The sequence below is a fragment of the Ixodes scapularis genome, unplaced genomic scaffold (assembly GCF_016920785.2).
Source record: "Ixodes scapularis isolate PalLabHiFi unplaced genomic scaffold, ASM1692078v2 PGA_scaffold10__122_contigs__length_95168666, whole genome shotgun sequence".
NCBI classification, from domain to species: domain Eukaryota; kingdom Metazoa; phylum Arthropoda; class Arachnida; order Ixodida; family Ixodidae; genus Ixodes; species Ixodes scapularis.
This window is the reverse complement of record NW_024609836.1, coordinates 76,729,879-76,745,486: the sequence shown is the minus strand read 5'-3', so window position 1 is coordinate 76,745,486 and position 15,608 is coordinate 76,729,879. Positions and strand designations below refer to the sequence as shown.

General features: G+C 45.2%; 1 protein-coding gene across 4 annotated transcripts in view; it reads left to right on the top strand.

Moving 5' to 3' along the window:
- Nucleotides 1-15,407, top strand: part of LOC8035087 (UTP--glucose-1-phosphate uridylyltransferase) — a 59,906-nt gene extending 44,499 nt beyond the window's left edge. For all 4 annotated transcript variants that reach the window (XM_029989854.4, XM_029989855.4, XM_029989853.4 and 1 more), the window contains 7 exons: nucleotides 2,165-2,233; nucleotides 5,040-5,071; nucleotides 5,147-5,243; nucleotides 7,044-7,122; nucleotides 9,133-9,299; nucleotides 13,774-13,878; nucleotides 14,354-15,407. In XM_029989854.4, coding sequence (XP_029845714.2) covers nucleotides 2,165-2,233; nucleotides 5,040-5,071; nucleotides 5,147-5,243; nucleotides 7,044-7,122; nucleotides 9,133-9,299; nucleotides 13,774-13,878; nucleotides 14,354-14,461 — 657 coding nt within the window. In that variant the 3' untranslated portion in view covers nucleotides 14,462-15,407. The remainder of the gene's footprint in view (nucleotides 1-2,164; nucleotides 2,234-5,039; nucleotides 5,072-5,146; nucleotides 5,244-7,043; nucleotides 7,123-9,132; nucleotides 9,300-13,773; nucleotides 13,879-14,353) is intronic.
- Nucleotides 15,408-15,608: the final 201 nt, after the last annotated feature.

Below are 15,608 nucleotides of genomic sequence, written 5' to 3'. Positions count from 1 at the left end.
AAGAATATTTTGTCAATCAACTTTCTAGGATATATGTAGGGCCCTTCGTTTTGGGGTTTTACGTCTTTAAAAAATCTGTGTGGTAGAAATTGGGTTGCATTTCACGAGTACGTAATAGGGGAGAAATCGGGTTTTTCTAGCAACTATTATAAAAATCCTGTTTCTCAGGTTATATGTGAAAATCAATAACTAAAACAACAATAAAAAGTATTGATCAGTTTTAGGACAAAACGTTTTACACAAACAAGTCATTGATGTGCTGATAGTTGAATTACAACATAGTATATGAGCTCACTTGGTGATCTAAATTGTCATCTGATTTTTTTATTAACAAAATCATCTGCATGCACAGCATTTCTGCCTCGATAGTATACCTGTCCAGTCTTCAGACATATCCTAACCGAAAGAATGTTTTCTCAACATCAAAGCTTTCCTTTGCAACGCACAGCGACGTCAGTGCTGCATTCGCTAGTCTGGGGTGGCACTCCATTGTCGAAATTGTTTTCTCAAAAAATTAATTTTATCTAGAAAGCATTATTTAAATATATTTTGGATTGCTTCTTAAAAATCTGAAAATGGTAAGTCTTTTGTTCCGAATTCGGAAAAAAAAATCTGGTTTGACCCAAATTTCAAGAAACATTTTCAGTGTGTAAGTATAGGGATATATCGGGATTTACCTGAAAATGAAAGGACCCAGGTATATGTCCTCACTGGTGTCCTGTGTATCGCTGCTCCTTGTATTCTTGGCTCTATTTTACTACTATAATCACAGAGGATCTAAACGGCAGGGGGGAGGAGGGGGGGTCTTTCAGTAGTTATGCCTCCAGCGTGAGCTTTCTGCTTTCGATAATCCTTAGGCTAGGCGCTTGTGAATAGTGAATTTAGAGTTCGAGGTGAATTTGAAGCGAAGTGATTTTGGCCAAATTCTTATGAATCAAATATTGAATGTTTCTCTAAGCCTTGCACTGCTGCAGAACGCTTAAACGAAGACCCCGTTGAACTTCTGAAGTTTGTTGCCAAGCTCCCACTCATCCATTTCCAAGCTAATTTTAATTTTAATACAACTATATTTCTTGACTGTGGTCTCTGAAATTTCAATGCTTATAGAGATGCCCAGCTAAAGCTAATAGAGGGGATTTATAAAAATTCTTGCTATATGCAACATGCAACTATTTTTCCTTCAGTCAGGTATAATTAACACAGGTTGTCGGGGCATCTCTGCTTAACATATACTCACGTGTGCCAGTTTAATTTTTTAAAATTTAATGCAATGTAGATATTAACATTTCCAAAGTTTCGCGGCATTTGTTTGTTTCGAAGCATTGATCGCGGCAGTTTAGCCCCGTTGAGTGCGCTTCTAACCAAGCATCGGTGCACTGCGGAGAAGCCACTTTCGCAAAAGCGAGCTTTGCGGGTGTTGCTTTCCCGCAATGCACTGGTACTTGGTAAGAAGCGCACTCAACGGGGCTAACCTGCTGCGATCGACACTTCGAAAAATGTGTATATCGCAGTTCATCTCGAAGAAAATATCGAATAGCTTATTATTTGAAACTACTATTTGAAAATTCGAATATTCGCACAACACTATACTCTGTTCGTCCTTATGCTGAGACTGCAGCCAGTGTTACAAGCACTAGAGATTTGAAGCGTTCTTCCGCTGAACGAGTACTCGCTCTAGAAATGCACGTCTTAAAGCCAGGAGCGCGGGCTGGCTTGCGCTTGTAGTTTTTGCTGCAGTCTCGGCCTAAGGATGAACAGAGAATAGCTTCGGCGTCTTGTGAGCTCATCCTGTCAGTGACTGTAGGGTCCTGTTTACTGTGGGGCAACTTCCTGAGGCAATGCAACCAAAGCGGTCGGCAGTGCACGCTCGCACACTTTGAGTGCCAGTCGGAGCACACGCCCGTGCCCTTTTCACTTGTGAATTGTTTCGGTAAGTTGTCCTCACCTTGAGGTTGTGTTGTGCTAAGTCGGTCTCCATTTTGCTCCAAAAAAGTGATCTCACTTGGTTTGGCTATCTCCATGAACTACACAACCGCCAGAAGCATGGCAGCGGTAATTGCTCGTTTATTTGAAAGATCGCGGGATCAATTGGGTGTCAGTTGTGAATGGCACGGTTTTTCGACAACCACCTCCGCCTTATGCTGACAGTGGCCTTTTCTTGCAGGGAGGAACCCTCATCCAGTACGAAAACCGACTCAGGCTGTTGGAAATTGCTCAAGTGCCCAAAGAAAACGTCAGTTCAATTCGCCGCTTCCTAGTCGTGCTAATCTTGGATCTACTGCTATTGTAACTGTCGTGGGACTTGTGTGCCCCTGTGCACACGAGTCCCACGACAGGGGTGCTCATACAGGGGTGCGAGTCCCACGACAGGGGTACAAGAGCACCCCTGTATGATTATACAGGGGTACAAGAGCACACCTGTATGATCATACAGGGGTACGAGTCCCACGACAGGGGTACAAGAGCACCCCTGTATGAGCACTCCTGTATGATCCCGACAGGGGTACAAGAGCACCCCTGTATGATCATACAGGGGTACAAGAGCACCCCTGTATGATTATGAAAATTGATAAGAGTAGCAGTAAACCTTTGATCCAAGTACTACCATAGGGGTGCTCTTGTACCATCATAGTCCCAGAGCCAACCATTATTGTCACCAGGGATGGGCAAAATACATGCAAATATGTATCGAAATACAAATACAAAATACTTCGTCAAAAATGTATTTAATTACAGATCTAATTACATTTCCGAAAAAGCATTTAAGTACAAGATACAAATACAACCAAATGTATTTGGTCTCCTCCAAATACTTTTCCAAATGCATTCCTCGAAATTTGCGTCAGCGATTTCAGGGCACCTGCAACGGGTTTCTGGGTATCTCATTTTAATTTTACATCGCGCACTCGGGAGTTCAAGAAGGTAGGAGAAGCTCCTCCCACAAGCGTCATGCGCTTGTTTCAAATCTCTCCGCAGTCGAAAAAAGAGTTCACTGGAAACGCTCCTTGTTCCGCTTCAATAGATTCCAACTTGCCTCCGATTACACTTTTTAAGAAAATGACCTTCGTATTCATTGGAGGGGAAACCGAGCCCCTGAAAGCAGCCTTTGTATCCATCAAAGGGGGAAGCTAATCCCCGAAAGTCATATTTGTTTTCATCGGAGGGGGAAAACTCTAATCTCCCTCTTGTGGCTTCCACAATGCTAAGTTAAAGTCGAAAGATAATGCAAATATTTACAGGGAGGCAAAACCCTCCTCGCGCGTCGACCGCAACGTCACGGAAACAATGGGATGCTATTGGATGCGGAGATGGCGGGGGGATATACGAGTCCGTTTGAGGGGCATTTGCCGCTATCTTCTTAACCTGTAACAGACTATAGTAACATAATAGAAATATAATCACAAAAAAAATGTAATCAGCTTGGACGTACTAGGTGAAATAAGTACAGAGCTGCAAGCAGCTTTTTTTTTGTCGATTATACATTTTGGTATAGACCAACAAAGAACTGAGAGGACCAAGACGCGCAGCACTAGCTAGAGATTTTTTTTTTTTTGTTGCAACTCACACCAGCTACGAAAATCTGGACGACCCGTGCATTTAGAATGTTCCAGGCAAAAATATGGATGGAAATCAGGCTGGAAAGCATCACAAGTTGTCACAGGCACTTATTTAGCCAGTCTGCCTGTGAACATTGATTTCGTCACTATTCTTGCCCTGGAGTAGCACCGTAATCACAGTCACTAAACGCTTGTGCTTGACTGAGAGACACTGCATTCGGTGCAGAACGTAGTTTTCTTCCTGCTCTGGACAGTGACAATAAATTTGAGGGATGTATTTTCGCTCACAAAATTGTATTTAATTACAATTGTATTTGAAATACCCACATTTTAGTATTTAAATACACACATCAAATACATTACCCCATTTGTAATTAAATACAAATACAAAATACACAAAGTATTTGAAATACGTATTTAAAATACTTGTATTTGAAATACTGCCCATCCCTGATTGTCACTAACAGCTCTAATCAGTTGTAATTTACTACCGTGAAATCTAGAGAAATGCCCCACCCTTGAAAAATAACCCGTCCCCTATTTTTTGATGCGATTTGCTATTTCTTTAAAAACACCACAAGATGGCCCACTTATAGCAAGTCCAAGGCCCTGGCCAGTGGTGACCTCAGCAGAAATAGTGTTACTTAGCTACGGCGGGACTGGAAAGGACTTTCGTCTTTAGTTCATCGCCCCTCCCTGCGATTACAAGTTTTGCAAGTCACAAAATCTAAAACTAGCATTTTTCAACTTTTTTTGATTGCACATGAAAGTTAGTTCACTCCTTATTTTCAACCGATTTGCTTTCGATTTTAGGTGGGCTATCTGTCGGAATAATATGGTAATTGTTACGGACAGTACTAGTTAGCTTTTATTACTTCTACTATTAGTCCACTGAAATGTGTGAGTGCTTTTATATTGCAGATGCATTTATACTAACAGTTTCAGCACTATCATTAGTAAAATGTACTAGTAAATTTTAATTATGATGATTGATAGGACCATTAGTAGTTTTTCAACTAGTACTAGTCCTGCTACTTTCATTACTGACATTCGCATCTCTTGTCAACTATCCTTTACTAATGGAGGAGGGTGGTATACTCCGTTTCACCTTGCGTTGTACCGCAGGAAAGGCTACAAGCGCGAGCTCCTTGCTCTATGGCACAAGCTCTTATGCACGAAGGGCAGCTGCCAACGCTATGAGCTCGCGCTTCTAGCCTTCGCTGCGGTACAACATAAGGTAAAACGGAGTATAGTACCTTCGTTACTGACTCAGTTTTGCACGAGTACTTTACACTAAACCCAGTACAGATCTTACGGTCGTTAGCAGCTCTTGTTCTTATTTTGTTTCACCTTGTCTTTGGTTACGTCGAGCCTACTCCTAATAATCCATATTAAAAATAGTGCAAAAGAGACGGGAGAAAAGGACGAAGAAGCACACAGGACAAGTCCTAAAACTATTCGCGTGGCTTTTATGCCTTTCAGATAGACGAGTTCAAGAGCATAAAGAAGTTCAAGTGAGTATACCTTGGAGCGGGCCACCCTCTTGCCAGTTGCCGCGGCAACTGCCATGCCCTCGTCCTTGCCCACAGGATCTTCAACACCAACAACCTGTGGATGAAGCTGAGCACCATGTCAGAGCTGGTGCAGTCCAATGGCATCGACATGGAGGTCATAGTGAACCACAAGGTGACCACACTGCCTCCCTCCCCTCCCTTTTTTCTGAAGTGGTAGTTCTCAATCAACCAAAAAAAAAACAACAAGAAATTGACTGTCTCATTGACGTGTTCAAATGCATAGCATTTACTGTCATGGGGTCGCATGACGTGAAGCTTTAACTGTAACAGAATGCCGCATGGAGTCCTGACGTGTCACAATGTTGCATCATGTTATTGTTTCACACGACAGGATGTCACAATGTTGCATCATGCCATAATGTCACACGACAAGATGTCACAAGGCCGCATAATGTCATGCCGTCACATGACGGGACGTCATAATGTTCCGTCATGGTGTCACGTGAAGTTAATGTTACATGACGTTATGGTGTGACGCAACATCAGAGGACCTACAGTTGCTACGTGTTTGAGCGCCTTTGGGACATAGTTTAGGCTGCATCTGCGGATGCCAAAACCCGGAGAGCCGGCCCTATAAATGCTGTGCATTTAGAAACAAAAGCCTGCGTTTGGATCTGGTTTAGTTGCCACGCAAAGCATTGTACATCGTCATTCAGGACATTTTGATGGAGGTGGTGTATACATTTTGTTTTGGTGAGATTCACAAGTTTTGCCAATTAAACTTTTATTTTCTCTTTCCTATTCAACCAGTGCGTTTTATTTGTGACATTTCTGGTGAAATGGAATATTTTTGGTGACAGTGTCAGCTCCACTAATACCTGCAAATATTTAAGTACTTTTTTTTTAAATTTAGTCACACAGCTTGTTTAAATTCAGCACACAAATGTATTTCTTAGCCCCAATTCGAAATCTGAGGACCAAGATAAGATATAGCTTTTAATAAAAAAACAAAAAAAAACAATGGCAAAACGTCTTAATTAGGTAATTTCTTGCAGGTATCTAGGGTCTCAAGGTTGCGTTTGAATTGTATTTGATGACTTCCAGAGGTCTACCATGTACTCTAAAGCAAACTAAATACTTATAAGCTGGTTATTTTCTAATAATATGAATAGTTAACAGCTGCAATTTAGGTGGAAATTGCCACCATCAAGAGAGTAGCCAGAATCTTTTGCAACGTGTGTCTTACACCACGGCGTGTGAAGTCTGGTTCACACATTTACGTTTGAGTGTTCTCGCATTCATTGGGCCATCTGCCGGTTAGCACCGAAACAATTCTGGCCTGTGCATATATTTTAATAATTAGTTATTCCAACAGCGTTATGAGCGACTTCAAAAACGAACGCAAATGTTCGCTATGTTCCGGACAAGCATTTGCTTCTGAAACGTTAAGGTTTGGGTGAAAAAATTTTGGATGACTGCTATTCACGAACCTCGAGTGTCGCAGTTATTAAAACCAGCCTCGAGTTGAAACATCTAGGCGTTAGAATGGGGGTGAACAAACATGGCATCTACTACTCATCATCGGAAATTCATAGCCTCTATCTTTAAGATCCATCTTACATTTCAAAGTGCCGCGATCATCCACTCAAAGTTCAGCCTCTCTTCTCCAGAACTAACAAATTTCAAAATTGCCCCCTTTTACTTGCTATTGCCAACTGGAATTCCTTACTTGCTCACATCGTCCATGAAACTGATACCAAGAAATTTCACGACATTTGTAAATCCCATTTGTAAAGTGTGATCAGCGTATGTTTTTCAATGTTTTGCTGCTTACCTTTTATTTTTGTGCATTGAATGTTGTATTTATTCCACCCCTCATGCAATGTATCCCAGTTGGGATACCTTGGAGGAAATATAATCTGATCTGGTTTGAAACTGGACCCGACTCACCCAACTCTCTCCTTCCTTTTAGACACTCGATACGGGGGTGAACGTGGTCCAGCTTGAGACTGCAGCAGGGGCAGCTATGAAGGACTTCTCCAAAGCCATCGGTGAGCCATTTTGTTTCCTTCCTTTGTGTTTCGTGAACAAGAGCTTACCGTACTGCTTTCACGTGGCAGGCCGCTCGGTTGGTGTTTCACCGGCGATGGGTGTGTCTCTTATTTTGTGTCCCGCTCCGTCTGGAGCGGGTTGCGGCAACAGTTGTCGGACCGCCACTACTCTCATTGGTTTCATCTGGTTGTTTGTAGCCTTGTCCCTTGAGCAGACGGACAAACTATAGGCGTATGCACGAAGCAAAGTAGGAGTAAATTTGTACGTGGAGTGCATCTGAGAGCATCTGTACGGTACAGTTGTGTGCGTTAGGCAAGAAGAATGTGGATATGAAGAAAAACAAAGAGGATTTCAGCGGAACAGACGTGCAATATACTAGTGACGACGGAATGGCGGCGATTGAAAAGAAGCAACTACGCTTTTAATGTATTGTAAGCTAGACCACGCCGGAGGCACAGCCGAACTAGTAAACTTCCAGCATTGCGAAAAGTCGTGTACGAGCAAACGGGAGGGAGAAAAAAAAAAAGAACCATTAGTGAAAAGCGCTTTTCAGAGTTAATTTTTTAATTTCTGGGGTGTTTCTTTGTGGGGTTTTAGTTCTTTTCCATGGATGCCATGTTTTTTAATGTCTAGTATTTGCGGCGGCGAACGAAAAAAAATTGGCATCTATTGGGGTTTATTTTTGAAGACAAACGGGACACTGCCATGAAACTCCCCAACCCCCAAAGAATGCATACCTATGTGACCCGGACACTAGGAAAAACGTCCTGGTATTAATAAGAAAACGAAGTAAGAAGGAAGATTTCCCCAAGAGATAAGCAGCCTGGTGCACAGTTTGGTGCAGGCTGTGTTCGGGCTCGGCACAAGATAAAACCCTAGACAAATAATACGTCCTGCAAAGCTTGGGTTTTTCTCGTCGAAGGACAACTCCAGTTTTGGGTTTTTCGGATTTCCCAGATTTCAATGAGAGCCGCCCGGGAGTTACTCGTCCAAGTTTGTCGGGGTACACCAAAAACACAAAACCCCAGATATGTTGTGGTTTTTTTTTGTGCGCTAGTTTGGCATTATTAAACACAGTGCTTATTTCATGCTATACCAGCGCTCCGCTGCGCGTCGCTCTTAAAAGTACAAACAGCGCAACGACACAGACAAAGTAAAAGATGGCCGACAAACAGCAGCATGGTCTTCTTTCACCCTGTCCGTGTCTTTGCACTGTTTGTTCTTTTAAGTGTGAACCAACTACCCCAATCGCACACATTATCCGTGTCGCTTCGCCGCAACGCAGGGCCGACGGGGGGGATGGGTCGGAGACGACCTTGCGTCGCTGCAACGCTAAAACGCACCTGTGAACTGGCTTAAATTCGTGAACACGCCATACAAAAGACAGTGTGGAAACAGTGTTCTGAGGCACGTTCCTCCCTCGTACCACAGTTCCGCCACATTGGTCACGCAAAAACCGCCTGCAGACATGCTCAGAGCACGTCTACCGTAACATCCCGAGAGATAGCCCACCTGAAAGCGAGGGCGAATTGGGCGAAAATAGGGAGTGAACTAACTTTCGCTGTGCGGCAAAACAAAAGTTTAAAAAATGCTAGCTTTAGAGTCCCTGACCTGCAAAACTTGCAATCACCGGGAGGGTTGGCGACGAACCAAAGACGGCCGTCCGTCCCATTCGGTGATGTTCGCTCGTCTCCTGCTGTGCTTAAGTAACACCGTTTCTGCCGAGGTCACCATTGGCCAGGTCCCCACAATCACTAGAGGTCTTTCGGCGTTTTTGAAAAAAAAATAACGAGTTGCGCGAAACATAGGGGTGGGTTATCTTTTGGGAGTGGCACATCTCTCGAGACATTGCGGTACGTACGGAGCCTTCAAACGTGCTCGGGGCGTGGCCCCGGACGCTCGCGTCATCGTGCCTGCGGTGAACGTTGCGTCTTTTGCGTGCTGTATGGGCATTGGACTACGGCGGCGTTTTTCCCGACGGCTTCCCTCTTTGCTCCTCCCCGTGGCAGGCATCAACGTGCCCCGGAGCCGCTTCCTTCCGGTAAAGAAGACCTCCGACCTGCTGCTGGTGATGAGCAACCTGTACCACATGAAGTTCGGCACCCTGGTCATGTCCCCCAAGCGCACCTTCCCCACCGTGCCCCTCATCAAGCTGGGGGACAACCACTTCGCAAAGGTGACGCCCGCCGGCCCGCCCGCTCGTTTCGACCGCCGTAAAAAACCGGGGAAGCGCTCACGCTCAAACGTCGGAGACGGTTGCGAAAAAATGGAGACGGGCGCGCGCTCGTCAGTTCCGAGAGCGGAAAAGCGAAATGGGGCACATGGTAGGCTAGGGAACTTTGCACAGTTGCGTCTCGTTAGATGTGGACGATGACGTCCCGCCAAACGTCCTCCATAATGCGAGTGGTTCGTAATAAAGAGACGGAAATGCACATATTCACCCAGTTTAACATTTCGTCTGTACAGTGCAATCCACTTATAACGATACCTTATATAACAATGTACTGCTTATAACAATCAGTTTCTAGAGTTTCTTGACTAGAAGCACTCAGTTTCTAGTCTAGGTACAACTATAATTGGTTATAACGATTGATTTTTCGTGTTTTATTATTATCGCTATAAGGGAATTGCACTGTATAGCAGGGTGTTCATATTGATGGGGTCCACATTAACCCTCTAAACGTTCTTAGTTTTTGGGAATTTTTGACCCTCAACCGCGTAAATGTTGTTTTCAAAATCAAAATTGTTGCCTTCAAAATCGAATTTCTAGCCACGAGCGGAACGGTTGCGAAATTTTAGATAGTCTGTGCTGCCATGTGTTGACACAGCAGCAAACTAAGCCGCGAGCGAGCCCGGATCGTCCGGAAACGATCGAGCGCTGAATTCGGAGAAAGCAGACGAGCCACCACTTATACTCGTCCGGAACAGTTTGGGATCGGCTCCACTTTGACGAGCTAGGCTCGTCCAAAATGGTTAAGGGGTTAACTAGACACAACTGCGGTGATATGGGGGCCCGGAGGTGCCCCAATTTCAAAAGCAGCCGCTCCGCTATCGTCGAACCACCTTTGTGTCAACGCCGTCCCGTCAAGCTTTACCGCACTGCACCAACGGACGCGCGTAAAGCTTCACCGCTCCACACCGGGTTCTCGGGGAAGCAGCAGGAGCGGAGGAGCGCCTCGGTCAGCTCGGTGGGCTCGGATGTTTTGCCGGGGTGGGTGCTCAATGCGTCCTTCGTTTATATTTCTGCATTTCAGGAGTGAGGCATGGGCGCTTACCGCGACGTGGGTGCACGCTCAGTATTCTACTATGCACTTTACATCACTTTATAGGCCGGTTCACGCACCTGCGACTACTTACGACTGTATGCCTTTAAATATCTCGTGATTGCCTACGACAAGGGAGCATACCGGCGCCATCTAGAAGGGTAACCGTGGAACGTTTGGCATTTCCTTATATTTCCTATTTCTTTGGCACATCATTCTTTCTCTTTTGGGTCAAAAACTTCCGACAATGTCATAAAAGACCATTTCTCGTAGATGGTATGTACATTTGATCTCGCAAAACCGCAAAACCTTGACGTTAGTGAAATGCAGCTTCAGGGTTGCCTCGTAGACGGCGCAAGCGTGTTAGCACTTCGTAAGAGATCACAAGAACTCTGTTGTAAGCAAATGCAAGTGTGTGAACAAGTTCAGAGTGTGAATGTAGCAGAACTAAGCTTCAAGTGTGAGCTCTGGGCTTTCGGCATCTATGGCAAGCATATGTGCTCGTGCAAACTTAGTTTAAAGGGACACTGACACCCCCCAAAAATTTTTTTTTATTTTTTGCCAGGCGCTTTATTATGGTGTCGGAGGACTACCTAATTAATATTTTGCAACAGAGTAGCGTATTTCTTTAATAAAGCCAAAAGACGCAACTGCTCGAAACCGAAACCGAAACCCGACGGAGGTCGGAGAAGTGGAGAGAAAAGAGTGACTGGCGGAAGTTACGTGGCTACACCCGACCGTGCGTTTTTTTTTTTTTTCCTCCTCTCCGGTAGCAGACAACGCGACATGCGGCGTGCGGGAACTGCTTGCCGTGCGATTCTTTTGCAGTTATGTTTGTTCCGCTCGTTGTTATGTACTCCAAGATGAGTTGTTTTGTACATTGAGGAGTTAGAGATGAGTAGTGAGTGCCCGTGGTGAATTTCCATGATCGGCTCCGAAAAGAATAAACCCAAGATGTTGCGTGAAGAGCTGGCTCACATGTCCTGCATCCGAAAAAAAGTGGCATTGTCGAAAGATCAACGGGATCGGGACCAATGGCTGGCTGCAATTCCTGTAGAACATTTACGGGCACCTCGGAAAGCGGACGCTACCTGATTTATATGCTCCTTGCATTTTGTGGAAAGTGATTACATTGAGTTCGCAGGTGTCAAAACGGAAATCCCATACCGTTTAATTCAGCGAAGTATCGTCCACAACATTTGTTTGCTATTTTTTTATTTGTTTCTTCAGTGATGATTGTAAAAAAAAGAAAAAGATATGTAAACATCAGAAATTGTTTGCAAAAAAAAAAAAAAACAATTCACGGGGGATCGAACTTGGACCTACGGCGTGTGAAGCGGACGTCTTTCCGCCTGAGCTACTGGGGCATCTCGTTTCTGGTGGATCTCATTCCTTAGTAATAATTCAGCCGGTAAACTGTAAGTTTGAAAGTTTGTTGTCGATTTTTCTCTAGCAAAAGCACTCCCGGGTCGAAGTCGGGAAGCACCACGCTTTGGGGACATTCGCACCTAGTAAAGAAATCGTACGCGTGCATATTCAACTCGAAGTAGACACGTCGTGCTTGACGTTTGCGCGAGCGTTGTCTTCAGCCACGAGAAGGGAGCGACGGCTCGGCGACGTCTTCGTGCAAATCGGCTTGGTGGCCGGGCGTGTCGTACGGGATGAATACCAATTCTTTTGATCAGTCCCAAATTTCTCTTTTAACGGTAGACAGAATTCGCCGGTACCGCGAACGACAGTTCTGAAATAGAGGTCCCACGCCCGTCGTCCGCTGCCATCGCCGTCCCCGCGAGCCCCACGATACGCGAAACGACGAACGCACAGAATGCTTCCGGTTGTCTGTGGAACTTTTTTTTTCAATCAACGTATTTACAGTTTTTTAGAAGCCACAAAAAATGGGTTTCATATTTTTTTTCTATTTTTAATATTGAGTGTGTGCCTTCAGTGACCCACGACTTTGATTAAATTTGGTGGTCGCATCGATACCTTAGAAAACGGCCCGTGACCGCGAAAAAGAGAGTGAGCGAGACTCGAACCGGCCAATTCTTGATCGGCGGTTTTCGGGCGGAAAGAAATTGAATTTCGAGCCGCAAATTCTGTTCTGGGTAGTTGAGCCCTCATATGTCACGTACAACTAACAACCTCGGCGAGCATAAATACCCTGTCAGTGTCCCTTTAAGCACGGTGCGAGACATATGGGCGTGGACACTGCGCGCGTCGCGGCTTCCAGGTAAAGTCCTCTCCTCGTCTTGCCTGCAAGCGACGCCACCAGGTATAACAGCAGTTTGTCGCGAGCCTGGTTTCTAACGTTTCTCTATGGGAGATGTGCTTTTCTTTAAAGTCGTTTTTCGGGTGCACCATGTGATGTGAAACTTGACGCTTGCGCTACGCGCATTACTTGTACGCTGCTTTATCATTGGGCTTAATTTCGTGCTTCACCAGCAGCAATAACAGTTTTACGAATGCGTTGAAGCTGAGAAATCTCTGGCGCGGTGTTCGAATGAGCGTCCATCAAGGTCAGAGCAGACGCTCCGAATGGAAAGAGCATGCGCCTGGGTGCAAGACACTTTCTTTGGTTTTGTTTGCTTCTTTTTTTCTCATTTGCGCTGTCCGGACAATAGAGACGCCGTCGGTCGAGGCTGCTTGGGCACACACGAAGAGGACTTTACCTGGTTGGTTGCGTCTCGGCGTTCGCCGTGCTGCGTGTCCCCACCCATATATATCTTACACCGTGATTCGGGGCTACGATGCTTGCATTGCAGACCGAGTGCCAGTTCTTTTTTTTATCAGTCTTTGTTGACAAAACTCGCGATATAATATTTTTCCGTTTATTTCTATGCAAAAGGTTGCTATTCCTGAAACGAAAAACAGCTGGGCAAACAAATGCAAAAACTTTCCACGACCACCACGCAGCCAGAGGTCTGGCAACTTTGAGAAAAGAAGTTTAGTGTGAATTCAGCGCATGCCATGCGTGAGGGGGTATAATCATTACTGCACGGTTTACGGCAATGGCCCCCGGCGGTAGTCTTGCTGCACTGTCTAAATTTCGCATCTTCACCGGTGTCCCCAGATGCCATTACAAAACAGAGTAATCTTTTTTTTTTCATCATGCTGGGGTACACAGATCAGTAGCTGGTTTCGTGTACTCTAACCTCCGAATTCACCAACCTCACTCCAATTGAGGGGCCCCTCCACTTCCTCGAGGAAGGCACGAGGGCTGGTGCTGGCCAGTCGCGACGGCGGATCCGTCGTCGCCATTGATTCAGCACCGGCCCTCGCGCCTTCCTCGAGGAAGTAGAGGGGCCCCTCAATTGGAGTGAGGTTGGTGAATTTGGCAGTAGCTGGCATTCTCCGAGGTTGACTCTCGTGGATCTGCCTGTGCCGCAGGTGCGGGAGTTCCTCCAGCGCTTTGCGAGCATACCGGACATCTTGGAGTTGGACCACCTGACGGTATCCGGCGACGTCACCTTTGGGAAGGGAGTTTCTCTGAGGGTGAGTGCACGCTTCCTTCGCATTGTTATCATGGGTAATCAAATCAAAATTTGGTTGGCCGTGCTGGCTCTGGGGCATTGAAACAAGCGTGAAAGCAGAGAAGTACCGATGTGCTATCGACAACGGCAATTCATACGTAATACTTATAGGCAAGCACGAATATTCGAAACTTTTGAATACCCGCGTATCGGGCACCAGATTCGATTAGGAGTACCCCATTTAGCCGACAGCTTTAACGTTTTGTCGAAATTGTTTGTTTGGTTGGCTGAAAATGTTGAATTGGCTCACAGAAATTTGTATTCCCACACTGCTACACAAGTACTATTCCTGCGCCTGTGTATCACGACAAACACTCGGAAAAGTTGTCGTGGTGTGCCTGTACAATAGTGTTGTATGGCCAAAAAAAAAAAAAAAAAGGACCCGAGAAGACGGTTTGGTGGCTCCAGATCTCTCTAACACTTTTCTTCGACTTCAGGGCACCGTGATCATCATTGCCAACCACGGGGACCGCATCGACATACCTGCGTCCGCCGTGTTGGAGAACAAGATTGTTTCGGGCAACCTGCGCATCTTGGACCACTGATGCGTGCACATCCGTCGGAAGTTTACTTCATTGTTGGTTTTGGTTTACATTACCCCGGTGTTTGGTCTAGCTAAGCTACCAGTTTCTCTTCATACAGCAATATAAGTGGCGTTTCTTCCACTTGCAAAAAAGTTGCAGTAAAACAATAAACGGAAGACACTTCCGTAACCCGATGCGCAAGAATGTTGCCGCAATCTCGGACGTGGGGAATATAACCACAAACACGGGAAAGTTATTGTAACTCCATAAATGGTTACAGTTTCCGTTTTGCTTTTAGCATCCACTGCCATGTTTTGCTCCAGGGCTTTCACAAAACGTTTCGGGGAGCATCGTTGCAGGTTGGGGGTTGCTTCATCGCCATTTATTTTTTTCTCGGCATTCAGTCGTCACTTTAAGAGACGGTCTTAACTTATTTATTGTTTGCCCTACGAGAAAACAAAGACGGGTCGTGCCATAACATAAAATCAAAAGGCTAGTCTCTCTCTGCCCTAAAGCAGTGCCAAGTTACTCATAAATTAGTCTTGTTTAGCTTGCCAATAAGACAATAATGCGGGGTGTTAAAAATGACTGTTCCAAAAGCTTCGAAGTTCGTATATTAAAATTTTTTTTCTTGCAGGCAAATGTCCGAGCTACGGTTTACGCGTACCAATAAATCGCGCAAAGCGTCGTCCCATCAATTTTTGCCCGTTATTTGGAGAGGCGTTTGGTCTGCATCTTCGTTGCATCCTCGGGCCGTGTGATCGACGGGGTTTGTTTCTGAAAGAATGAAGTAGTGGCAAGAAAAAAAGAAAATGCAAGTTTTTTAGTGTTGTTAGCCTAGTGTCCTACGAGATGTCGAAAACCGTAGCGAGGAAAGTGGTGTCATGCCATACCAGCGTGAACCTAGAGTGTACAAAGGATAGCCAACGTGTTTTAGAGTGTTGAATAAATGTTTGTTGGATGCCTGGGTTGCGTCTTGGTTGCCAAATACACTGCTATGTGCACAAGTATGTCACTTGGTGCTTTCGGTGCACAGCTGTCGTAGTGATGCCTGCTTGAAGGTTTGAGTCGCTGTAAAGACTGGTTCAGACATTTGCATTTGGTGCAATCCAGAGTGTGTCTTCAACAACTGTTTTTCTTTGTCCCTTTGATCTCGTGGGTATTTGGG